At 42.7% G+C, this 26,608-nt stretch overlaps 1 protein-coding gene across 1 annotated transcript in view; it reads right to left on the reverse strand.

Annotated features, from left to right (window-relative positions):
* The window catches only part of LOC138250109 (ADP/ATP translocase 3), a 56,712-nt gene that overhangs the window by 13,146 nt on the left and 16,958 nt on the right, over nt 1–26,608 (reverse strand). Inside the window, exon 2 of the mRNA XM_069204553.1 lies at nt 26,033–26,519. Coding sequence (XP_069060654.1) covers nt 26,033–26,519 — 487 coding nt within the window. The remainder of the gene's footprint in view (nt 1–26,032; nt 26,520–26,608) is intronic.

Raw genomic sequence — 26,608 nt, forward strand, 5'->3', positions numbered from 1 at the left:
AAATTTCTAACGGGGTTCTTGAATTAGTCATCTTACTTGTTTAATCACCAGGCTATTCAACTTGCAGACTGCCTCAGGGTTAGTCCATTAGCTAACGATCTACTTTTTATTTAAACATCCACTGCTCTCCAACTCCTATCGGTCTGATAACTACGACTTCAGGCTAGTGCTGGAGGGGGCGGGGGGGGAGGGGTAGACCACCTTTCAGTGAGCCTTAAACATTTGAAATATATATAAATAAAAAATTACCGGGGATTCTAGGATTTGAACCCTCAATGCTCAGTGTGAATGTCCGCGACCTTCACACTTGAGCCATTTATTTATTCTTTCAATTTAACATTTTTTTTTAATTATTTTTTTTAGCCCTTTATCGGCTATCTGGGACCATGTTGGGAGCCTCCCCTGCGGTCCGATTGCTCCAGCAAGCAGGCAGCTGCTTTAAGTAGCAGCTCTGTGCTTGCTTGAGGAGCAAAGGGGGGAAGCAACGCAGCACCCCAGCATTAATGTTCTTTAATGCTCCAGGAAAGGTGGGGTGCCCGGGGCTACAGGTGCGAGCCAGGCAGACCCCCCCGTTACAAAAATCAACATTGTCCCAGGACTTGGGCCCCCGCCATGAGGGCTTGAAAAAGGGGCGTGGGGGGGGGGGAAGAAGAGGTGGTTTAAGAGCCCACACTTCGGTTTGTTTTTTTTTTCCCACATTTTTGGCTGGATCCAGTGCAAATCGTGTAAAAAAAAAATTACATTCACATTTTTTTTCTAGCCCTGGGTGGGGGTCCCTTTGGGATCCCAGCACCAGACCTAAGTCAGGGTTTCTGCACCCTGGCCCCTTTTTTACATTTTTGTCTGGGACTCTGCTCAAGCTGAGTCCCAAAATGGCTGACACTTCCTTGAAGTGTTGTCAGCCAATCAGGTCTCAGCACAAGATCGGGAGGGGTCACAAATCCCTATATATAAAACAATTTTGATTCACTTAAATCTCAAAAATTACTGAACGGATTAACACCACATAATAAAACAAGCATTTTCAATGCAACGGGTCTCGCATTTGTTAGAGTTAGAGCTATTAGCGTTGTAAAGCAAAAAACAAAACACAAAAAAATGCAGCGCAATTTCGCTGCGTGGAAAACAAACAGATAAAGTAGCCCGGACTCCAGGCTGAAAACATCAAGCCTCGTATGTTTTTGGTACTTTACCAGTGCTGTGTAGGTGGGCTAAACACTGGAAAAGGCATGACGTACGCGTGCCTTTCACAAATGAAAGCAAGTGGATTTTAAAAGGCAAGCCCACAAACCAATGTAAGTGACTGATGTGGCATGGGCGTGGTTTGAACCCCAAAAAGCTTACAGCATGGACGGAGCACTTTGTGCTCGTCCATAAAAAGGGCTCTTTCTGGACCAAGAGCTACCTTCCTGCCAAATCTGCTTTAATTCCATCCAGTACTTTTGTTGCCACTGCCGTTCAAAATCCCCACTGAAAGAAATGAATGGGAAAAACACGTTTTGGGACCCCCTTTTTCTCAGCCCCCAGCGTCGCCCCCCCCCCAGACCAATCACCTTGAAACTTTCCAGACAGCAGCTGATGTGAGCGTGAAAGTATTTATTGGACACTTTCGTTAAAAAAAAAAAAAAAAAATCTATAGAAACTAGGTCCTAACTACAACTACCTAGTGGAGGATAGATATTTTTTAAATAAATGTTTTATATTTTTGCAAGCCAATCCTTCCTGATTTTAGCCAGAAAAGCAACCCACTCCGGTTTCAAGGTCTTACAAAATTAATTTGATTTATTTTCAGTACAGCAGGCAGTTTAGGCAACCAACAGGGTCTTGAACACTGACCACAAGTCCATCATTTACACCATTAAAAAGAAACACCTAGGTCACAGCTGTGGAAACAAAAATATAAATTACTGCAGACCAAATTTAGCATATTTAGGAAACACTTAAAATCATATTATTCTGATCAAAGTTTCAGAACTCGACTCTTTACTATACGACTCCGCTGAATTTCATCATCTTTTCGTTAGGATCAATATTCTATGTAGATTCAATATCCTAAAATCTTCTACGTAAATTACAAACATTAAAAACACATATAGACCAAATAAATAATGGAAGGTAAAAGACAACAGTGCAGATACTATCAAAAGCAATTCCTCGCTATAGTAAGATTCAAATGCGCATTAAAACTAAAAATACCACTATCGCCTTTATTTTCAATCCAGTCTTTTCCGCAAGATGCGCATTTCCATCTCACGTAACTTTCAAAATTAATTTTGCCGCTTCTTTCCCTATTGGGCATGCATAATTACCCAGTTTCCCATGGTGCTCAACCGCCAGAGGCTTCAACTATAGATATGAATGTAATTTTTCATCAATATTCATCCCGTATGAACTATGCAACCAGCCTGTAATATCAAACAGGACTCAAGTCGCTCTAAGAAGGAGACATGATTTCATCTCCACCCCACCACCTCCCTCCCCACGCCCCTTTTTATGGCTTCTCAGGTAGCAAACAGTCAGGGAGGGTGGTGGGGGTGGTCGGTGTTTCATTCCTTAAGCATGGTCTCTCGTCTCAAATTAGTAGTTGGTCCTCATATCACCCCTGCACTAAATCAAAGTATATCTTTTGTATATCAGATGTCCTTCCAACTCTCATAATTCAGTGTTATTCAACTGCCTCCTGTACGTACTTTGTTCTGTCCATCAAGACTATTACACCCCCTCCCCCCCCCCCTCTCAAAGAGTTTGATTGTCAGATTTTGGTCTTTCTTCAAAGATATAACTGCCTTCTATCGTTCTGTTAAAAAAAAAATTAGCTACTACTTCAAATACGATCAATATTCTTTTGCCATCTGCGTAATGAAGTTGGATTTAGCTCTAAATTCTGTTTCACTAGTGATAAAAGTATTTATTCCAAAAGACTCCGACAAATCTAACACCACAGTAGGATCAAAAGGATCACAACTCACTGAACACCAGCCCCAACAGATTTGCTCATTTCATCCAACATATACATCATTTCAATAACACCATCATTAGCGAAGACTTTTCTCCCATTTCTGCTATAGATTTCAGGGTGACTGTTTCCTCAAAGCATTCATTTAAAACTATTTCAACTTACAAATAAAGCCAAATGAATCAATGTGCACCTGTGCAGTCCAGTTGCATATCTGGACAAAAGGAGAGGTCCAACCTCAGAACCGACCTTTCCACATCACTGAGTTCTCTACTCTAGAGACTGATTTGTTAACTGCGAGACGGAATTCGCCATCATTGTTTACTCTGCCCTTGGGTGTGTTTTCCCATGCTAGTCCTGTAGCTTTTTCTTCGTTGAAGTCTTTTCCTATTTGGTCTCTGCCGCCCCTGCCTTTTCTTCTCGGTCTGCCTCGGAATGTTTATTGCTGGTTTGCAGGAGACGGCACTTCTCAGAATAAGACAACACTTCAGTTTCTTTTGTTGGCACATTTTCAATGGATTCAAGGTCCAAACTTACATCCGTACTTGATTCTCCCTGCCTTCTCTCCATTGCCCCTAATGTTTTCTTTTATTAACTCCAGCTGGGGTTTGTCAAACTTCCTTGCAAATGTTAAAATTAGTCCTGTCTTGTCTCATCACATTGGAATTTACATTTTTTTCCTATCACTTCCTTTTCATAAATGTTCACCCTTTCATCCACCAATTTTAATACTTTGTCTCCTCTTGAAATGCTTCCTTACCCAAATCATCTGTCAAACTCTGAATCTGCGCAATCAATTCCTTGTGTTCTTCCCATGAATTCTTTATCAATATTTGCATCATCATTCTCAAACATACATTGGTATGGTCTGCCTACTCCTTCAGGAGGTGAGGTTTTAGATTTGCTGAAGTTGGTATGATTGAAATCCTAAATCCTCTGGGAACGAGTCTCACTTCCAGCTAATTCTGAAGGGTTGTAGCCTCCCACCAGCTGCTCACCTCTTTCCTACGCAGGCCTTCAAGCTGGTTGCCTTTGTTTAATTCTTGCGTTAAGGTCTGAATGGGAAGTGCTTGTGCTCACTTCACCACTGGCACTTGTTTTAAATACTGGTAAAGCCTCATCACCTTTCAGAAGAATCTGTCATGATTTGTCCAATTAATGTGCCACACACCCTGAACCACGTTTACAGCAAATTGCCGTCATGTACAATGTCAACAGTTTACGATTTGCATACATATCACCCCCCCCCCCGCAATGGACTTAACGGAGACCCAGCACCCCCATGTTTAGCCGTGAGCCTTGCCTCCAGTGTCCTTACAATTCCCAGCTTCACTTCAGTGGAGGGGGGGGGGGGGGCAGCTTCACTAAATTCTGTATGCCATGTGGCGTCTCCTCACAGAACAATCCAAATGTCAATGGCAGAAAGCAGACGCCCAGTCATATGGGCCAAGGCTTGGACAGGATGCCATCGCTCGACTTTTCGCAAGCCAAATCTCACTGCTTCTGGCAAGAAACGCGAACCACTCCTGCATCGGGATTTCACAAAATTAATTTATATTCAGTACGGCAAACAGAAGACAAGAGACATGTTACGACCACCAAAAGGGTCTTGATCACTGGCCGCAAGGCCATCATTTACACCATTAAAAAGAGAACACCACTCCCTATTATTCTGAGCCCAGTTTCTTTTTTTTTTTTTTAAATGCACCCATTGCCTGTCATATGTTCAATGGGGGTTTGGATCCTAGAATGCCTGAATGGGGGAGGAATCTATTAGACAACTCCAGACAGGAGAGACCCCCATTGACTTGATTACTTTGTGAAAACAGCTCCTAAAGCCTGTGTGTGGGTCATGATTTAAATCTGATTTTATATTTCAAATGCTTGTTACAACATACACAAAAAGAAACTCAAAATACAACAAATTCCTTACAAACCCTTAGTGAACACTAGATACATTTACAAAACATGGCAATAAACAGACTAGTCAGTTATTTTGGTCCAGAGGCATGAATCAACAGACTACCCAGATAATGTCCTGGTTTATGGGTTAGCGTAATATGCCAGTTTAGTTGTCTCCCAGATTTTGCCAAGAGAGGAGCAAGTCACAGAGTACAATTTCCTATATGGCTTCTGATCATTATTTCCCCTCAGGGCCTGGAAGTGTGCTGCTTATTAGAGGATTGGGAAGTGGTTCCTTCACGTCTGGTGCAAGAAATCACTGATGCGTTTCAACCACACAGAGGCATCTTTAGGAGTTCATTATCAGGGCTTAATTCTTGGTTATCACTTGGACATCCTGAATGAGAAAAATGGTGATATATACCCTTTACGGAAGACATTTAAACAATATGCAAACGCCTCGTTATTTACAACCTTCTAAGCATCAAACAATTAAACCGTGCTCGAGTATAAAGTCAGGGTTACTGTGTATACAGGGGAAAGCCACCTTGCTCAAGTATAAAGTCAGGGTTACTTAGCACGTTATGAGATGTGAGTTTGCAGGTATGGTGTTGATCATGCAGAGATACACATATGTAAGACTGTCAATAAATTGCACTTACGGCAGGGATTCCGTGTGGGCGTTGAATAAGGATGCCTTACACAAAATGAAAAAATGAAGAGGGAAGTTTAGCACCTGTGTTTTTAGAGTACAGTGAACAATGGTTCGAGGTTTTGGTTAGCAGAGTGGGAAAGAGCTTGGTACCGGTGTACGTGATCGCTAGTTCTCATTCTTTCAGCTTTCCTGATTCGGATGCCTTCATATCCATGGTGGCGTCTGAATCACACCAACCTTCTCCTTGCATCTGGTTAGTAGTGAGGCAGGCCGCTATTTTAAAGTTCAAAGTGTGGGTGTGTAGACCTTCGCCTGACTGTCGATGGTATTGTGTGCATCATGGAAAATATAGTTCTGGACTATTACGGAATGATTCAATTGGTTTCTTGGATTATTATTTACTTTTTTTTTAATTGAAAAAGAATCATGTGCGTACTGTGGGTTGACTAGCAATAGGTCCAAGAACAATCACCTATTGGACCAGGACAGCTTTGTCCAGGGTAGTGTTTTTCACTTACTTCTATGAGGCGGAAAGGTGTCACACAAGTTAACCATACCCCATAATATATTAGGGGTCAGTTTGATTGGGAGGGGTGCCAGAGCACCCCGTTACAGAACAAAAATGGGGAGTGTAGTCACTTTCGTGGTGACAGACGAGAGTCCATTGAAAGGGCACCCCTTGGAGGGTGTAAGCGTTTGAAGGAAATGAGCAGTAGGCTTAAAGAAGCGTTACACGTTGCCTATTTTGGACATCTCATTTAGGCCCATTTCAGCTGTTCGCACCTTCATAATCATGAACGGTTCCTGTCTCAGACGCACCCTGTCATCAACTATTACCTTCCTCAATATTGTATTCCTAAAAATACAATACTGAGGAAGGTAACGTGTGTTGGGCTGTGTTTGAGGTCAATGAAGTGTTGGCCCAGAGGGGCTAACATTTCTACACCTGATCCTTGACCTGTGTTGGCTGATTCTGTGGCATACGTCCTAGCTGGCTTGTCCAATGTAAACCTTTACATGTGTAAAGGGTACAACAAATGTCTTTTAGATTTGCAATTTGTGAACTCTTTAATAGATATATCATTGTATATGACTACACTCCCTTCAATTGCAGATTCACATGCCAGGCAGTTTCCAGTCTATGGCCAGTCACGGTGGTATACCCAATAGGTCTATTTCGCTGGAGTGCTGTATTTTCCTTTCCATGTTACAGTGAACCAGTCTGTCTCAGATTACTATTTCTTTTTAGTAAAAACAGTGCTATATTTTTTTTTAAAGCAATCTAATTTGGACAATTCTCGAATATTTTAGGTATTTTTTTCTTCACCTCAGAGGTATTCGAGTTGAATGGTGTGACACCAAACTATCTGAAGGACACTTCTCGGTTGGTTCCAAGAATTTGTCTCTTGGAGTACACCATACCAGTTTCATGGCTCTCCTCTTAAGTAACTTGTAGGGGGTAACTGAGCTCTTAGCTTGGTTATCAGTTTGGCAGTAAGCGTAATTTATTGACAAACAAGCAGCCTCTTACACTTGTGTGGGTGTAATGTAGGTCCCCTTGGACACTATGTAGCAAGTTTGCACTCTGAAACACCAGCTATAACCCAGTCTTTCAGATACACCACAAAGATCTCTCAGCATGATCACCCCCACCTGTATATAAACCACCACACGTTATAAACCGCTCTGTAACCCTGACTTCATATTTGTACAAAGTGGTTTTCAACCATACACACAGTAACCCGGACTTTATATTCAAGAACATTTTGTCTACACATTACTTTGGTGGTTGTAAGTAGGGGGTTTGCACATTGTTTAAATGTCTTCTGTAAAGGGTACATAGTTGTCTGCACATAATTCTCATTCAGGACGGCCAGATGAAAATCAAGAATTAAGCGCGGATGATGACCTCAAAAATATTCTCCCAACCTCTGAGGTAGAAACAAGTTGGCAATTTCTTGTGCAAGAGGAGACCCCTTTTCCTAATACTCTTACACTTAACACTTGCAGGCCCTGAAAAAAGAAAGGGTCAGAAGCCATACAAGAAATCAGACTCCAACTGGCTACCCTCATAGCAAAACCTGAGAGACAACCAAACTGGCGTATTACGCTAACCCATAAAGCAGGACTTTATATGGGTAGCCTTTAGATTTATGCCTCTGGACAAAAAAAAAAAAAAGGTTATACATTACCTATTTGTTTGTTCCTATGTTTTGTTTCATTGATCACCTTGTGATCACCATAGGTTTGTAAAGAACGTTTGTATTGAGATTGTCTACGTTGTAACAAACATTTGAAATATTAAAAAAAAATGTATATATCTGAATTATATCATTTGACATACAGGATTTATGAGCCGGTTGTGTGGACAAAAAAAATAAATATATAAAGATAAGTCGATTGCCAATGGGAGTCTGTCTCTAGTTAAGTCATTACCTAACAGGCAGGTTCTCACCAATCAAGGGTCAGGCATTGCTCAAAATCATGATCAGGTATGCGTTCCATACAAATTTATTGCACTGTGTTAGCAAAACATTTGCCAGACTGATGTCAGTGCCTAAGGTCTGACCACATCAGTCCATAGAAGCCTTACACCTTTCGTAGGAAGGCCTCCACAGCAGCATCCCCTTAAAATTAACCCAGGGCACTTCAGGCGTCATCCTTGCAGTGCCCAGGACTAGAAATGAACCAGAGGAAGTAGCCTCGTCACACTCCACCCTTCCTCAATTTGTACTTATGGGAGTGATGGGGGGGGGGGGCGTGCTGCGGTCACCTACCTTTAGTGCTCATCATTCAATGAAAAATTAGGAAAGGGGGCAAAAAAAAAAAAAATACTAATACACCCCAGACCATGCCTCTACGGCATGAAGATGAGCGTTGGAGGCACATCTGGGAAACCGGACAGTTTCAAAGACTTCAGGTGTCAGCATGCTTCCACTTAAAACCCCAGCTTCTGCTCCAGTTTCAAACAGTGACAACTGACTCAGGACAGGATCAATATTTCTTTTGACTACTGACTTGCTGGGTGTCAAAATTAATAAAGTTTTAGAGTACTGGCCCGGTGATCCCTCTACATACTCTTCAGGAGTGATGCTACAGCGTCTTGTATCAACCTGTCCAGCTCATCACTTAGCATCCTACTCCAAACCAGGGTGCAAGTCAAGAGGAGACTTGAGATGCTCGATTATGTCGCCCAAGCTATGGCTATACCCGTTTGACATGAACATTCCCCTGTCTATCTGAAGGTGATTAAATGTCTTTTGCAGATTGTTCTCCTCGGATGATGTGTAGGTCACCTACATAATGCCAAGTCTGGTGTGCTCTTTATTACACAGCTAAATGTTTGGGAAAGCTGAATAAGGTACACCCTACTGAAACAGATTTTAAGCACTGTCCATTCCCACTCTATTCAGTGCTGGAATGGGTGTCATTCAGTGTTTTTTTTTTGTTTTTTAACGTGTCTTGGCAATCATGTGGCTGCCTTGCAGATATTTATGAAAAGCATGAAGCTACTATGAATGCCAAGAAGCTATTGGACGGGATGTACTAGCCTTGTAAGTGACTGAAGTGTGGCATATGTTGCATTAAGAAGAATGATGGGTGCAATAAAACAAGTTACTCTCTGGCCTCTTACGTTGCTGCAAAATCAAATGTAGACCCCCCACCCCCACCCCCCCCAACCAATTGGTAAGTTTTCCCTAAAGGGTGTGAAGTCTTACTTGAGAAACAATGTCAACTGCCTTGGAGAAAGTAGAAGGAAAATAAAAATAAAAGTAACTTTTCTTTGGCGGATTGGACTTCCCTTCACCAAAAGAAAGGTCCGTACCAGGATAGGCTCCTGTGTACCAGTAGCCTGATTAGAAGGGGCAGAGGGAGTGCCACAAAAGGATGGGGTCCATTCAGGTGAAATGCTGCTACTTTTCCCACTGCACTCCATTTTAGGTATGTTGAACATTGACATCAATTAACCAAAATGCCGGAAGGGACATCAACTACACTGACCATTTTGGCATCACGGGATGCGATATGACCATTGTCAGACTTTTTTCCCCCCAGGAATGCATGTCACATGACTAACTTACGTCACTGAAGTTCCTGCATAACTATGCTACTAGTAAAACAGCATAACATACAAATGTGTATTTTATTTAACCACCTATATTATGGTGCGTGCTTTATGTTTGTAAGTTTTGGGGGAAATACTTGTCCTGAACTGTAGTGATTGAGCAAAAAGCAGGTCAAAAACTCTTCATAGGCTTTCTCTCATCAAGAAAATTTGAAAAGAACAGGAGCTGAGCGTGCATTTTATTGCACAACTTGCACATACCTTTTCTAAAATGCCATAGGCGTCGAAACAGCAAACATTAAAAATTTAAAATCATTTCATGGTGCGTCAAGCTAGTGAAACGGGACATTTCTTCCAGGAGCTCACCTAATTGTCTTTTGTGTAAAAAATAAAAAAATAAAAAATTAAGTGTGCCCCCTATTCGTTAAAATTAGCTCCATTGTCCCAGGCTAAGCAATTTGTCATGGGTACCCCCCTTTTATCAAAAATTGCAAAATGCCAGGGCCACAATTGTGCGATTTTTGGCATCCACATACTACCTTTACGTTAAAAATTACATCTATGTCAGGGCCAGAATTTTGGCATGGTTGCGACCCTCCCATATGCCACTCCTTAATACAAGAATGACCTACGTTGTGCTAGTTCCAGCATTCTGCCATTGGTTACCACAGGTCAAGAATTTACTCTTGTACAGCAGCATTTTTCCATGGTTGCCTTATATTCAATTAGTTCTTGCATGCCACTACCAATATTTTAATTACTGATACCCTTCACTCGCATTCACTCTTAATTTCCCCTCAATTTTACTCATACTCTATGCCACTGGAATTATGTGGCAGGGAATGGCCGGATTATGTGGCAAATTGAGTACATTATGCAGCAAAAAAAAGGCCAATTATGCTGCGTAATTTTGTGATAGTATTACTTCAATAATTGTCATTTTTACACGTTAACACTGTTGGGACATTGCTTGTACCACATTAGTATCAGATTAACTACCAACTATATCTACTTCCAACAAAGGTGACCAGACAACCTTTGCAAAGGTTGTTCCACTGTGCTGCAATGTGTTGCTGTACTTTTCATAACTTTTGAACCGCCTGAGCTAGAAACAATTTGTTATTGTTAGAATCTGCAGACAATGGACTATGTGGCAAACTTACAATTATTCAACAAGCATAGCAAAAAAAAAAAAAAAAAAAAAAATCCAGGGGTCCTGCTCATACTTCATGATACACAGGCCTACGTTGACCAACACTTTGCGTCAGGTTTGCTTTACTTTTCTGAATCCCACCTGGTCAAACATGTTAGGTTTGGATTTACTCTCCAAAGCAAATCAGGTTTTGCATTGGATTTTATGCATAAGTAACGCAACGTTAAGCTTTGTGCTACTTTGCATCAGGGGAGCATTCCATAGGTAGTGCACAGGCGTTTGATGCAAATGCCCATCTGCAAACATTAGTAGGCAGGAATTTCCACCAAAAAATCCTACCTTTTTTCAAGGCATAATTAGGAGAAATATTTTAATTTCTTCCTTGTTTTTCCCAATTTTGCACGTGCGCTGTACAATGCAGCATATATGCAAAGTGGGAAAACCTTTAAAGCATAGTTTTTGTACCAGAGGCATCCATTTCTAGTACAAAACCAATGCTTCAAAGAATGCACACTCTTGCACTATGGCTCAAGTGTGTGCGCGCATTGGCAAATGGCTGCCAAAAGTGCACCACAAAATGAGAAAAAATGCCCTCTATTTTAATAGATATGCCACATTTTCTCTCTCCCTTTGACAGAAGGCGGTGCAGCAACACTGGTGCAGTGTTGCACTTCATCAACAAAAATAGCAAATCTGGGCCCCAATCTCACTAGTCACTGGCTCTCACTCACTTTCGCTCACACACACACTAATTTGCAAGCACACATAAAACATACATTTAACACCATGTTTTACTTACTACAGCTGCCACAAAAGGTCCCTTCCAGCTAAGTGTGCTCCATCTTTTATTACACTAAGTGATTAACAGATTATTATTAACTATTAGTATAATGGCAGAAAGTAAGGAAGGTGGAAGCCCAATGTGTTCTAGGCACGGATTGTCACCTCTGAGGCCACGGGTTGCAAAGGCAGTGCCAGGTGTCGCAGCAGACACCTCTGGTTACCCCTAAATGACATTCATGGTATTAAGAGTATCAAAGTCTTTGTCTACACTTGAAGGGCAATAACGTCTGTTAATTAGTCCAATATGAACCTGTGGCTCAAGCCCATAACTACAGAGTGGAAAGTAGCAAAGAGGAAAGAGTGGAGTAGCTCCCAACAAAGTCCCTAGGATAACTTAGGTCACAGAGCCAATGTTATCAAATATCTGGTGTCAAGGTGCTGCAGCAAAAGTCATATCGGATTATAAAGGTACTACCTCCTTCTGGTTTGATCCGATCTACGTTACTTACCTGTTAACGAAAATAGTTTTATTTAAAAATTAAAACCATTACCTGAACATTAAAAACTGAGGGTTTTATCCAAACGTCTAACATCTTCACCTTCCCGAATTCCTGATTGCTAGCGATCACTACCCTGGATTCGCTTTGCCATCTATTTGGACAGTACTAGTATTGTTGCACTGGTACACCAGTTAAACTGCTTCACCCATACAGGATACACACCAGAAACCGCCGGCCTGTAAACCCAAATCAGGAATTATACTGATTTGTTTAATCTACAGATGGATTATTAGCCCCCACCCACCCCATCTCCTGATCTTTCACTCATACCATCTGCCTTCATACTCCTCAGTATTTTGTCCTGTAGGACTTTCTAGTTCTCACCTGAATCTGCTCTCCAGGAAACAGACTATCACAAGCAAGAATTTTATAGCAGAAATATGCATTGCTCATGCATGCACAGCAATTTAAAAGCGATTATTCAGTTCTGGAAAACTACAAAAATATAACATTCTCTGGCAGGAGAGTCACTAGTACCTAGACCACTGGAGGCTTAGGATATAAATTGTTGAAAGTATAATATGGAAGAGGGGCTGAATTTCAGATGAGCGGCACAAGTAAAGCCCATGTAGACTGGCTTGGATGAGAGGCCTTCAATATTCATTGTGTTCTTTCTGTACTTTACTTGTAGATTGGCTGCCAGCTTTTGTCATTCACATGCTGCCAAACATGCTCGAGGGTGTAGCAGCACTTCAAGAGGTGACAACCATGTAATCAGTGGGTTAGTACATGGCACAGAATGTAACTATGTATTTGAGAGCACTCATTTAGGCACTGCAATGACAACTACCCAAATCAACCACGCCCATTCCATCGACCTCACCTAGAGGTAAAGCTTAGTGGCCCACAAGTATTCAAATCTGTAACCATGGGGTCAAATATCAGTGAAAATAAAAATCGATCACTCAACTGAGCTTGCTGCAAAGGATCTTTGGCTGACAAGATCAGCAATATATGAAGGTAGATATCTCCACATGTTCACATCTTTTGAGAAGCAGACACTGGAAAGGGGAGGTGAGGTACTAAAACTTGCAGTTTATTTTTCAATTTCTACAGCATGGTAATTTTGGCTACTATGCCTTTAGGTTGGGCTGGATTTCAAACTAGTAGTAGTCCCCTAAAAGCACTAGGATAGCGGGTGCCACTCTGGAAAAGGGGCGGCTGTATATGCTGTAAATCTAAGCTGAGCATTGGACAGATCTTTGTTAAAGTCATTGTTACAGTGAATCATATGACCTGCCCCCTTCCAATTCCATTGTGTCATCTTGTGTCACAGTGGTTAAACACTTGGTCTTCACAGGGAGTCAACTTATATCATGATCACCTACACTGCCCAGGGTTTTTTGCTCTAGGTGAATGTTATCCCTGATGCGGTATTTGACAGTAATTCGGACCATTTATTCAAGATTATGGAATCACTTAATCTGGATTCTAGGATGATTATAGCCAAGTCTTCACTTGGAGTCTGAAAATCATTTTGAACTTCTGTAAAATATAGCATCCCTTGCAAAAGGAAACAGCAAAACAGTGGACTTATGTCCAAGATATTTTCACAGCCAACACCAAGCAGCACCTTTGTTACAAGCCAACTATTTTACTGTCCCTGTTCAGATACTTCAGTTTTCTAAGGAACCACAAACTGAGTAAACACCTACTACATAAGAAATATTTTACACAACTGTAACCCATGAGCATCTCAAGAGCAACTAGCCTGAAGGACTGTTAGGTTAGATTGCTATCCTCATCCCTGTACTCCCAGCAGCTCACTGGGAAAGAAAAGCTCCCCAATTCAAGACAACCAGGCAGAAAAGGGGGATAAAAGTTAAACCCTATAGTCCACCATAAATAGATGGTATATCGACAAAAAAAAAAAAAAAAAAAAAAAAAAAAAAAAAAAAAGCCAAAACTTAAGTCAAAGACAGCGGAGACGTACCCTCTAGCTATCAAAGAAACTTCACCAGGCAAGGGTTTTTGGGTAGTCACCACATCGCTCAGATGTAAAGTAATAAGCTGGCAGGAATACTTTTAAGCATGGTTATAGACATGGAGGTCCAGTGGGGAGAAGTGGGTGGCATGTAACAAAGAATGGTTTCATCTAGCTTCTTTGGCCTACCTAGACAGTATACCAAGGACACTCAAGAGAAAGCCAAAAAGAAACAAAATCAGTAGTAAATAAGACATCGCTGTTAGACTGACTCAAAAGACAGTAGCACATCCTGGTATACTTCTCAGGGCCTTGTTTCTGTATCGGTGACAGATGAAGACTGGAAAGCAGCTTTCCTTGAGAAAGGGTGGCCCCTGCTAATAGAGCTGAAAGATTACACATTACTACGAAGGGTTCTTGACTGAGGGCAAGGGGGAACAGTACTTCGGGATGAAGTCTGTGAAACAGATAACGGACTGGGGAGGCAAGCCTAAAAATTTTTTTTTTTTTTTTTTTTAAAACACGACTGCTCCATAATGGAAACCAAAGACTGGCTTTCACTCAACATAAGTATACAACCTTAATAGGCCCTAAACATTTTGCAAGCGTGAAACAAAAATGTGCATGGCCTTGGACAGTACAGCATGACGTTTGGCAACCAGTGAGTAACATCACAGATCAGTATATTTTAGCCTTCCTGGCAGAGGACAAACCCTCAAATGCACCTGAAGTCAGTGACTGGAAACTTCAGAAGGTAGGAGGTGCACTGGGAGACTAGGTCCTTCTTGCAGAGGGGGCAATTCTGCCCTGACTATCGGTTAGCTCTTCCAGGAACAAAGGGCAGGGGGAAGTTTGGTTGAGGGAACCTTCATTGGATGGTCAAACAAGTAATAGTACTGTTCCATGTGTTGGATTTTACAGCACTTTCACAATTGATCTTAAAATATATATTTCACTGAAAAATAAATAAAAACAAAGGTTACAGGGACATTATATTTAGGTTCTTGAGGAATCCACAGGTAGCTAATGTATCCACCAGAAAAGTCATTACCGAAGGAAAGTAACTCGTTCTTCTGATGAATACAACTACCTGTGGATTCCTCACCTAATGAGTAGAGTCCCAAAGCAGTACCGCACTCGGTGGTGGGTACCTGAATGGTCAAAACAAGAAATCCTGCAGCACTGACCGTGCAAAATGGCCATCCCTTCTGACCTCAGAGTCCAAGCAGTAATGCTTCGCAAAAGTGTGAAGTGATGACTAAGTTGCAGCCTTGCAGATGTCAACCACAGGAACACCCCTAGCTAAGGCTGAAGAGGCCGACTTAGCTCTGGTGGAATGAGCTCTTATACCATCAGGGGGTTCTTTCTTTGCTAAAGAGTAAAGACATTTTAATGCAAAGTACAACCCACCTGGAGAGTGTTCTCTTGTGGACTGCCTTTCCTCTCCTCTTTCCCACGTACCCGATGAAGAGCTGATCCTCCAGCCTGAAATCCTTCGTTCTATCTATATAAAAGCTTAGCGCTCTCCTTGGATCTAAGCGGTGAAGTCTCTTCTTCCTTTGAAGGATGAGGCGGAGGCTAAAAACGTGGAAAGAGTAATCGCCTGGGCCATATGAAAGGGTGAAACAACCTCCGGAAGGAAAGCAGCCTTGGTCCTCAACACCACCTTATCCCCATAAAAAGTTGTATAAGGGGGTTTTACAGATAGAAGTAATTGCACCAGAAAAACCGTCTTAAGGACCAATAATCTTATGGGGCAAGAATGCATAGGCTCAAAAGGGGACCCCATAAGAAAAGTTAGAACCAAGTTTAAATCCCACTGAGGCATAATGAAAGGAGTAGGAGGGAATTTATTAAGAAGACCTTTCAAGAATCTAAGTACTACAGGGGATTTGAATAAAGAAGGCTGGTCTGGAAGACAAAGAAAGGCTGATAGAGCAGACAAGCATCCCTTAACCGTAGCCACTGCACAACCCCTCTGTGCCAGAGGCAATGCGAAAGATAAAATATCTGACAAGTGAGCACGTAAGGGACCAATTTGCCTCTCTCCACACCAAACCACAAATTTAGACCACCTATTAGCGTAGATAGATTTAGTGGAGTGTCGCCTGGCCGCTAAGATAACATCCACTACATCAGGCGGGAGATAGAAAGAACTCAAGTTGCCCCGTTCAATCTCCAGGCATGAAGGTGCAGGCTCTGGAGGTGGGGGTGTAAAACCTGCCCCTGCGACTGGGAGAGGAGGTCTGCCCTGAGAGGGAGACGGAGAGCACAGTGAGAGTTGGAGAAGGTCCGTGTACCATACCCTCCTCAGCCAATCCGGAGCTATTAAGATAACTTAGGCCCAGTCTTGGCGAATTTTCCTCAATACACGAGGAATCAAGGGTATGGGGGGGAAACGCATAAAGCAACTGGTCGCAACAGGTCATCTGAAACACGTCCCCCAATGCTCCTTGTCCCGGATACTGGAGGCTGCAGAACAGGCAGTGCGAGTTCTCCCGAGTGGCAAACAGATCTATCTGAGGAAACCCCCACATCTGGAAGATTTGACAGACTTGATCCGGATGGAGACGCCACTCGTGATTGGCCGAGAAATGGAGACAGACTGTCGGCACGTACAAGACTCCGGCCAGATGATTTGCTACCAAGCAAATCTGATGGTCCTTTGCCCAGGACCATAGCCGAAGAGCTTCTCTGCAGAGAAGGTACGACTCTACTCCTCCCTGTTTGTTTATATACCACATTGCGGTAGTATTGTCCGTCAGTACCTGAACTGACGGACCGCGAAGGGATGGGAGGAAGGCCTTGAGAGCCAGACGTACAGCCCGTAACTAACAGATTTATATGAACCATCTGTTCTACTGGAGACCAAAGACCCTTGATCTCCAGGTCCCCCAGATGAGCTCCCCACCCTAGAGTGGAAGCATCCGTTATTACTGTGGCCACAGGCTGAGCTTGCAAGAACGCCCTTCCTCGGATAAGATTGCCATCTGCAATCCACCATTTCAAATCCGTGACAGCATCTCTGGAGATTCTCACCGAACCTTGGAGATCTCCTTTGTGTTGAGACCACTGCTTTCGGAGACACCACTGAAGAGCCCTCATGTGCCATGGAGTGTGAGTGACCAACAGTATGCAAGAAGCAAACAGGCCGAGCAGGCGTAGGACCCTGAGGACCTGAATAACCGATCCACTTCGAAACATTGGAACCAACGCCTGAATGTCCTGAATCCGCTGAAGCAGAGGAAAGGCTCGATTCAATGTTGTATCCAGTACTGCCCCTATGAACAGGAGGTGCTGAGGACTCTAGGTGAGATTTGGGCACGTTCACTGAAAAACCCAGGTCGAACAACAACTGAGTAGTCGACTGAAGGCGATGCAACACGAGCTCCGGAGACTTGGATTTGATCAACCAGTCGTCCAGATAAGGAAATACTGCTATCCCCTTCCTTCTGAGCTCCGCTGCAACCACCGACATCACCTTCGTGAAGACTTGAGGTGCTGAAGTAAGCCCAAACGGGAGGACCACAAACTGATAGTGCTGCAACCCCACCACAAACCGGAGATACTTCCTGTGCGACTTGAGTATCGGGAGATGAAAGTAAGCATCCTGCAAGTCGACAGACACCATCCAATCTCCACTGTTCAGCGCCAAAAGCACCTGAGCTAGGGTCAGCATCTTGAACTTTTCCTGTTTGAGAAACCAATTCAAGATCCTCAGGTCCAGGATTGGCCTCAACCGACCATCCTTCTTGGGAATCAGGAAGTATCTTGAGTAACAACCCTGACCCCTTTCCTGCTCTGGAACCAACTCCACCGCGCCCTCTGAAAGGAGGACTTGAACCTCCTGTTCTATCATCAGGAGGTGTTTTTCTGAACAATAGGCAGGACGGGGCAGGATGGGGGGCGGAAACTCCCGAAAGGGTAGGGTATAGCCTTGTCTCACAATGCTGGTAACCCAGGAGTCTGATGTTATGACCTCCCACTTGTGGAGAAAATTCGGTAACCTCCCCCTACAGGAGTGGAGTGAGAAGGAATTGGCGGAAGCCTAAGGCTGCTTCCCATGCTGCACCCCTCCAGAGGATGAGGAAGAGGCAGAGTGCTGCGGAGTGGCTCCCCTGGTACGGACCCTACCCCTCCCTCTGAAAGATCTATAGGAGAGAGCAGAGGTAGGTTGATGGAATTTTCCTCCAAAGGAGGAGGAACCACGACCAAAACCTCCTAAAAAATCTGGAGGAAGCAGAAGTGGCTTGCAAGCCCAACGACTTGGCAGTGGCCCTACTCTCCTTGAACCTGTCTTGGCGCCGAAAAGCTTGTCATCATCAAAAGGAAGGTCCAAGAGGGTCGATTGCACATCAGAGGGAAAAACCAGAGCTACGAAGCCAGGACTGCCTCCTCGTAGCCACTGCAGTGCCCATTGCTCTAGCAACAGAGTCAGATGTATCCAACCCAGATTGAATAACCTGGGTTGCTGCTGCCTGAGCATCAGAGACCAGGGTCAATAATTCTTGCGGAACCTCTGTGTGCGTCGATTTAATCTCATCCATCAGGGCGTAAATGTATCTCCCTAAGATGCATGTAGCATTTGTGGACTTCAAAGCCATGCTACATGACGAGAAGACCTTCTTCGACGACATGTCCATCTTTTTAGAGTCGGAGGGCACAGCTGGAAAGGACCCAGGAGCAGATCGAGCTGAGCACGAAGCCTGAACCACCAGGCTTTCAGGTGTTGGATGCCTGGATCAGCCGGTGCCACCCGATACCTCCGAGCCACAGATCTATTCACGGCCGAAGACGACACCGGCTTCTTCCAGACTTCCATAATGGGGTCCAGTAGTGGCTCATTGAAAGGCAAAAGTGGCTCTGCAGATGTAGAGGCAGGATGCAACACTTCCATCAAGATATTAGGCTTGGTCTCAGTGACTGGCAAAGGGAGGTCCAGAAAGTCAGCCGCCTTTCTAATGACTGAATGAAAAGAGGCTGCCTCCTCTGTGTACTCCCCAGGTGATAAGTCCCATTCAGGAGAGGTGTCCAGGCCACTAGCAGTGTCCAAGCCATGGAGACCCTCACGAGAGTCCTCAATCTCCCCTTCCTCCAAAGCTGGTCTCCGGTATCCCTGTTCTTCAAGGAGGCGAAGAGCAAGCCTCCTCGAATGCAGTCTCTCCTCTATCCTCGGTGTCAGCGGACATCGAAGCCTGACGCCGATCTTCAGATTCGTCAGTGCCGGGTCTAAAGGCACCATGGTTTTCTTCGCCACCGAACGTGGAGCAGGACGAAGTGAAGACTGTTCCGGAGTCGGAGGTAGTAGAGTCGGCGTCGCTGGCTGAGACGCCGAAGCCGCAGGAGCAGATACCGGCGCTGAGCCCACGTTTCCCAGGGGAAGAAAGGGCATAAAGGGTGCCGGTCGAAGTGGAGCCGGAGCACCCATGTTAAAGGCCAAAGGGCCTGAAGGACCAGCCGGTCCACCACCTGGAGCCATCTGTTGGAAGATGGATAACATTGCATTCAAGAATGCGGTACTATCAGCTCCAGGGGCCGGGAAAGCCGGGTACTGAGGTGCCTGGTTCGAAGGCGACATAAGACGCCGGCCTCGACGTCTGCATAGACTGAGAAAACACCTGAGGCTGTGGAACCTCGAACACTGAAGGAGGATTAACCGATGACATGGGCGAAGTCAGAGAAGGTAATGGCGTTGTCGGCTGGGGAGAGACAGTGGGACTAACTTCCCAAGTCTTCTGACGTCGAGTCAAAGGTGACCTCGATCAAGACCTCTCCCTGCTCAACCGGCACCGAGATTAGACGGCGCCAGGAGTCCTGATGATGCCGATGTGACTTCGGTGACGTCTTTTCTCCTCCTTTGATTTTGCAAGAAAAAAAAGTTTGGCCTCACGTTCTTTCAGGGCCTTCAGATTCGTGTGTTGACAAGAATCGCACTTGTCAACATCGTGGTTGGAACTCAGACACCACAAACAGTCAGAATGTGGGTCCGTTACAGACATTTTGCCTCCACACTCTCGGCAGGGCTTGAATCCTGACTTTCTTTGCGATATTGTAATGTCTCAAAGTAAAAATAACCAAAAACACACTAACTGTCAAACAGCAACAGTAGCTCCCTCGAAGATGACCGTTTCGATTGGCACAGAAAAAAGGGAACTGACATCGGCGAGGACCTCTTATTGCCTGAATGACGTCAGACGGCATCGCGTGGGCAATTGGGACGTCCTCATCGACATGCAGAAGCTAGGAAGAAGATTTCAGTTGAATGCTGGCGCAATGGGAATATTCATTAGGTGAGGAATCCACAGGTAGTTGTATCCATCAGAACATAGAAATTCAGCAGTTACTTGTTTCAAATAACTATAACTCAAGCCCCTCCCATGCAATTTTTTTCTTCAATAATTTGAGTAGTAATTTCATTTATATTTTGTTGACGTTATAGAAATTGTCATGAATGTTTTAATATGTGGGGGAATTAGCAGGGCAAGGGTGCAAGTTAGTTACTTGAAAACACTCCAACTGCTGAATTTCTATGGTTTTGTAGGAGTAAATTCAGAACCTAACTAGAACGTCACTGTAACCTAAGTTTTTTTCACGATGAATTTCTAAGGTTTTAACGTAAAGTTATAGTAATTACTAAACATTTATCCAACCACCGCAGTGCACGGGAGTTGGCTGCATAGCCATGCCTGGCTTTAATTGACCCAATTGCTTGAAACTATACGAGGACAAAGTTATTCTTATGTAATGGTAGTGCAAAGAGTTAACAACTGGGTTGTGAATTGCTAACTTGGTGACTTTGAAAGAGCTCGGACATTGTGGGGGGCATTATGTGCAGCCTAAAACGATTTGCCACTAAATGTCATTATCAGCATTGCATTATGTTCGTGTTTAAGGTGGGAGTGGGACTGATCATGACAATGAATGGAGTGGATCTGAGCATTGTCAAGTGAGCAGCGGCTTGATCAATGATCTGACCATTAAATCTTGACATCTATTGCTGGGAGGTAGTCTGGACGGGCTTTACCGGTTATATGAGATCATGGCACTTACTCTGGGCTGTGAACTGCGTGCTTTTAATTGTATTCATATTGCACTTACATTACTGTTCCTTCAAAACTTCAAGGTGTAATAACAAAACTGCATTATGTACACTCTGGGTATTACTAAAAATCTATTTTGGAAGTGCCATTTCATTTTAAACATTGAGCATTTTGTAGCAGTTTCTTGTAGTGTGTAATGAAAGTTTAAAATAACTAATTACATATTCACAGTGCTTTCGTAGCACTAAAAATACACAAGTCTCTTTTCACCCCTGCACCAACCAAGACTTAATTCTGTGGTTCTGGTTACACACGGACCTTTGCAGTGCATGAACTTACAGCGGTTTCATAATGTACTATAGTGCATTTCCCAGTGAGTGACACCTTAAATTTATTGTTCATTTAAGCAGCATGTTATTTAATAAGTAGGTTCCCAACGCTCACTAACTCAGCACCCTCTGCATGCACTATCAGTGTTCCCATATTTTTTTTCTTTTTTTAAAAAGCACTTTAACCACGGTGTACCCTTTTTGGAGTATCTGGGACTACGGGGGTTGGGGTGTTGGCTCAAGACCTCCCTCGCAGTCCCACCAGCTCCTGCAGGAACCTGCCTTGCTCCAACAGGCATGGAACTTATTTTCATAGCTTCTTTGAGTTGGGTTTAATCATCCTATCCGCCCAAGTTCAATTACATTAGTGCAGTGAGGGGGGGTGGGGCATAATCTGTATACCAAAAGCTAGCCAAATTTGATGCAATTTTGTAAAGTTGTGTACATTTGGCAAACAGTGCCAAAGATATAGGCAAGCCCAGGAGAGATTATATATATTCATATTCTAATAAATACACATAAAAAACATTTGACATTTTACTGGCAGGATTTCATAAAGTCACTGAACTAAATAGTCCCTAGTGTAAAGCAGCATAGCCATCATGAAACGAAAAAAAAAAAAAAAAAGAATATAAGTAAATAAGCAGCTTCACAAAAGCTGAAGTGACACTGCTCCGCTAGGGAGTTAGCGACCACCATCTCATCCCCTGCACTGGCAGTTAGTTCATTTCTTTTCTTCCAGCTGATCTCAGTTTTCACATTTAAAACAAGAACGTTTTTGAAAATACTACTTTCAAACACCATCTTGAGGGGCAAGAGCACTTTTCAAAAACGTCTTAATACTGTAATTTTGGATGTCATTCCTTTTGTATCAACAATTCCTCTGAAGAACCCCTACACTGCTTGAAGTGTACATTAGGTGTGAAAAAGAAACCTAAAAGATTTGTTTTTGTGGTAGTCCATTCATATCAGAAACCAGAAGGTAGAGTGTGGGGGGAGAAAAAGATGATCGTTCAGCTAAAAGCCACTCCGAGGACCCTCATACACAGAGAACCAAGAAGAGACATTGAAAACTCTGAATGTCATTCTCCGGATATGTCAAGGACTTAAGAGGTCAAAGACAGGCATGCCAGTTACTTGCTCACCTCATGGACGGACTTGATAGTTAAGAGAAGGCAGTTTTCTACAAAGCATACAACTTCAAAATGTTAGGTGTTGACAAGCCCTCATCCTCTGGCTTAAAGTATCCAGAGGACCACTCTCCAAGGAAAGGCAGCATGTATCCCTGCCATCATCTGAACCAAGTACATCAATCACCAAGAAGGATCTCAGACAGTGACACATTGCCTCAAAATCTTTAAAGAACCCACCTGTGAAGCACATATCTAAGATACCATCACACAGAGCATGGACTACATATAAAAAAGACAAATACATAGGACACCTCATTAAAGATGCTAGAATTTGAAAAAGGAAAAAAATACCATAATTTTTCTTGGGCAAAGTACTCCAAAGCCGATTCGTCTTCACAGAATATCATGTACTGCTCTTGTAACACATACTTCAGATAGAGACCTGGATACTGACAGAATCCTCGACCAACTGGAAGACTAACTCAATTCCTACTTCAAGATTTCCAGTTGAAAAACAAACCTATTATGTCATAGTTAAGAGTGAAGCAAAGTTGAACCTCTCCATGGTAGCTCATTTCAAAACATAAGCAATTTTCGAAATATTACAGCACAGAGTGACAGTAAAATCTAGGATGTCATTGGCTTCAAGTTTAATAAACCCTGAAATGGATTGATTCCATACCCCCAGCTTCAGAGATGACACTTCAGACACTCAGAGCAAAGTCTCCATGCTCAACCCAGCTCCTGAAGCCCCTCACCAGCTGTTCCCCAACCAGACTCTTGTGGTTGCTGCTACTAAGACTTCATCACTCCTTTGATCCCACTCAAGAATGAACTTTGTAGTTCCATTTCCAACTTTTGCAGAGATTTCCAAAGGGAACTGTTATATCAGCACAGTAGGGCTGTTTTATTTGCCTTCACAGAAGTGGCAGAATGTGCACAAGATCTTCTCAGACAATAGGGCTGACAAAAAAAGTCCTGAATAAGTATCTCAGGGCGCGAGCTACATTAGTGCAGCAGAAGATTCCTTTTACGACTACCTCAAGCTAGATGTATGAAAGAACATTTTATTTTTAGCTCTTTCTTGCACATTTTCCACTGTGGTAGATTAAGCGGTGCACAGTAGGATGACAGACAATGACATGTGGTGTTGAAAAGAAAGATATGCTCAAAATTGTTAGCACACCTCCAAAGCAGGAGGAGGGAAGATAACACCCCTCTCCCCCCACCCTTTCCCTCTAATCACGTTTTGGTCGAAACATCTCAACTCATCTTTGAGTAGATGAGAACCAAAAATAATAGGGATGCAGATTAGAATGCAATTAAACTGCAGATTCAAACCCATTCATCCGGCTATTTCACTTAACAGAAAGTCCTTCAGCATCTGCCTGAAGAAGAAACCGGCATCCTTCATGAACTAGCTGTGAACCATGAAAGATTTAGTACAAAAGGATAGCTGATTTATTTCAAAAGGTTTTCTGGCTTAAGACAAAATTTAAAAATGTTTCAAAATAGTAATTTGATGGTGTCCAGTACCACTGGTTCGATGACTTATGTTCCCAAGTGTGATGTGCACACAGCAGTACTGAGACCTCAAGTCACTGAAGAACTCTAGTTTTGGAAAACACAAGTTGCATACTGAATAAAAGTTGTATGTATTAACTGATAAGAGATCTGTTGTGGTACGATGGTTGCCACAAATTCGCTAGGTGGCCTATATATGTTTGCCTGTTCTCTTGTTTTTGACAGAAGATCAAAGGATCTGATATTACTTTCATTATACATCTCCAACCGCCTTTCGTTGTAACCTAGTGGGTCAAAGGCATTCAACAGAACAGGCTGACATTTTTCACTATAAAGGGTTCAATAAAGGCCCTTAAGTTGCAGTTTTTTATTTTGTGTAAGGGCGACAGTAATAATAGTAAAATTTACCACCGCTTAAGTTTTTTTTAAATTTTTTTATTTCAAAACATTTACTTTTTTTTAATCAAAGAAAATACATAAAGTGATAGTGGTTTACACTAGAGTATGTGCATTAAAATATCCAGTTATAAGAATGGGTTACATTGGCTAAGGAATAATTCAACCCACATTGCAAAAATGCCTAGCATGCAACAGAGGGAAAAAGAAGAAAAAAAAAAAAAAAAAAAAAAAAAAAAAAAAAAAAAAAACACACTAGCAAGTAAGTGGTTCCTTGAGTCACATCGTTAGCTGCAAATCTTTTGTATAGGCCTGAGAAAGTTGGATACATAGGTAGTTACCAGACTAAGACAAATTGTGTGCGGGAAGCTCACATGATGATAGTATTTTAGGGAACTTTATATAGCTGATCCGACTACAGCCCACAAATGCCACAGCCAGCTGAAAGACATGTTGGGCAGTAGAAGGCTTCTGTCCCTTTTACCAGACTTTAAAGCAAAGGGTATAGAGTTCTTTGGAAAAGTGGGCCCATATATCCCCAGCTTCATTTTTATTCACAAAAATAAAATACAAATTGGCATTAGAACAAAACGTAAGCAATTGAAAGATACAAATACAAAAGCATTCTTAAGGCAATTCATGCCATGAAGAAGGTATGACCAGAAAGACCCCCACACTAAGTGAACCCAAACCTGAAGTTTACATCAGTTGATTTGGTGAAACCCACCTCCCCAGTAACAGAACTAGCCTGCTATGTCCTCGTGATGATTAACATTGACATTAAACAAAACAGCAACTAACCGAACAGGCTGAAATCTCACCATGATTATGCCAACATGACAAAGTTGCTCTAAACATTAGAAAGACAGTCTCACCCAAACTGTAAAGAAAAACAAAAGTCTGCAAAGGGAATTATTCTGGCCGGTATACCAATTTGCTCTCCCTAATCAATTCACTGGGTAGACAGGATCTTGTCCAGAATATCATAACAAGGATGAGGAAAAAAAGGAGTAACTTCAGAGAAAGCTAGTTTAAAGTTTACTAAGTTTTCCTGGAGCATATAGTAGCCATGTAGTCCTTTCAAAGGTGTACTGTTGACGTGCAACAATTAGAATGGCTTCAAGGCCGTCACCAAGACTAAAAAAGTCCCCAAAACCTGTGTGCTCCTTAATCCTCAAAACTAAGAAGTTCACCAAGATGTCATGCAGCAAGATTTTATAACATGGTGTCTGGTGACAGAAGAAGCTCTCAATAGGACTCAACACAATACCATAAAGGTTTCAGGTATGTTTTCTACATTGACATTATGCTACAGGATCAGTTTGAACGAGTTTCTGCCACAAATTATTGAATATTAATAGGTCTAGTGTCCGTAGATCTCATTGGTGCAGGGTAATGATCTCAGTGCACAAAGATTTACAGTTTACCAGCCAAAATATTATCAATGCCCCTCCGTTTCAAATGCATTCAAGACTGACAAAAATTATATTTCACTAGTCAGTAACATCAAGATAAATTGTCCAAATCAATTTTAGTTAAATTCGATTGTTCAGCAATTACCACCATCTTGGCAAAAACGTATTTTACAATCACAGGACCTGAAAGACTTACCTTTTGCAGTATCATAAACGCCAAAGTAGGCAGCTCTGTAGATGATGATGCCCTGCACAGACACATTGAACCCTTGATACAAGCCGCGTAGCCCATCAGACTTTGTGATTTTCACAAGACAGTCACCAAGCCCCTTGAACTGTCGGTCAGCCCCAGCTTTACCAACATCGGCAGCCAAACGTGTTCTGGCAAAATCCAAGGGGTAAACAAAACAAAGTGAAGTGGCTCCTGCTGCACCACCAGAAGCCAGGTTTCCAGCAAAATACTTCCAAAACTGTGTGTGCTTGTCTATTCCTCCCAAGAAGATCTGCTTGTACTTATCCTTGAAGGCAAAGTTAAGCGCCTGCGTGGGAAAATATCGGATAACATTTGCCAGGTTCCCACGCCAGAAAGAAATGAAGCCTTGTTCTTTAGGGATACGGACAACACAGTCAATTATACCTTTGTACTGCTTATCGACAGAAATTTGCTGGCTGGCATGTTGTACCTAGAAAGATAAAATGATGTATCAATAGTTAAATAAATAAATATAGGCAACACTGTCAAGTAGAATAAAAACAAGCATTGGCAAAGCCA

The sequence above is a fragment of the Pleurodeles waltl genome, chromosome 8 (assembly GCF_031143425.1).
Source record: "Pleurodeles waltl isolate 20211129_DDA chromosome 8, aPleWal1.hap1.20221129, whole genome shotgun sequence".
NCBI classification, from domain to species: domain Eukaryota; kingdom Metazoa; phylum Chordata; class Amphibia; order Caudata; family Salamandridae; genus Pleurodeles; species Pleurodeles waltl.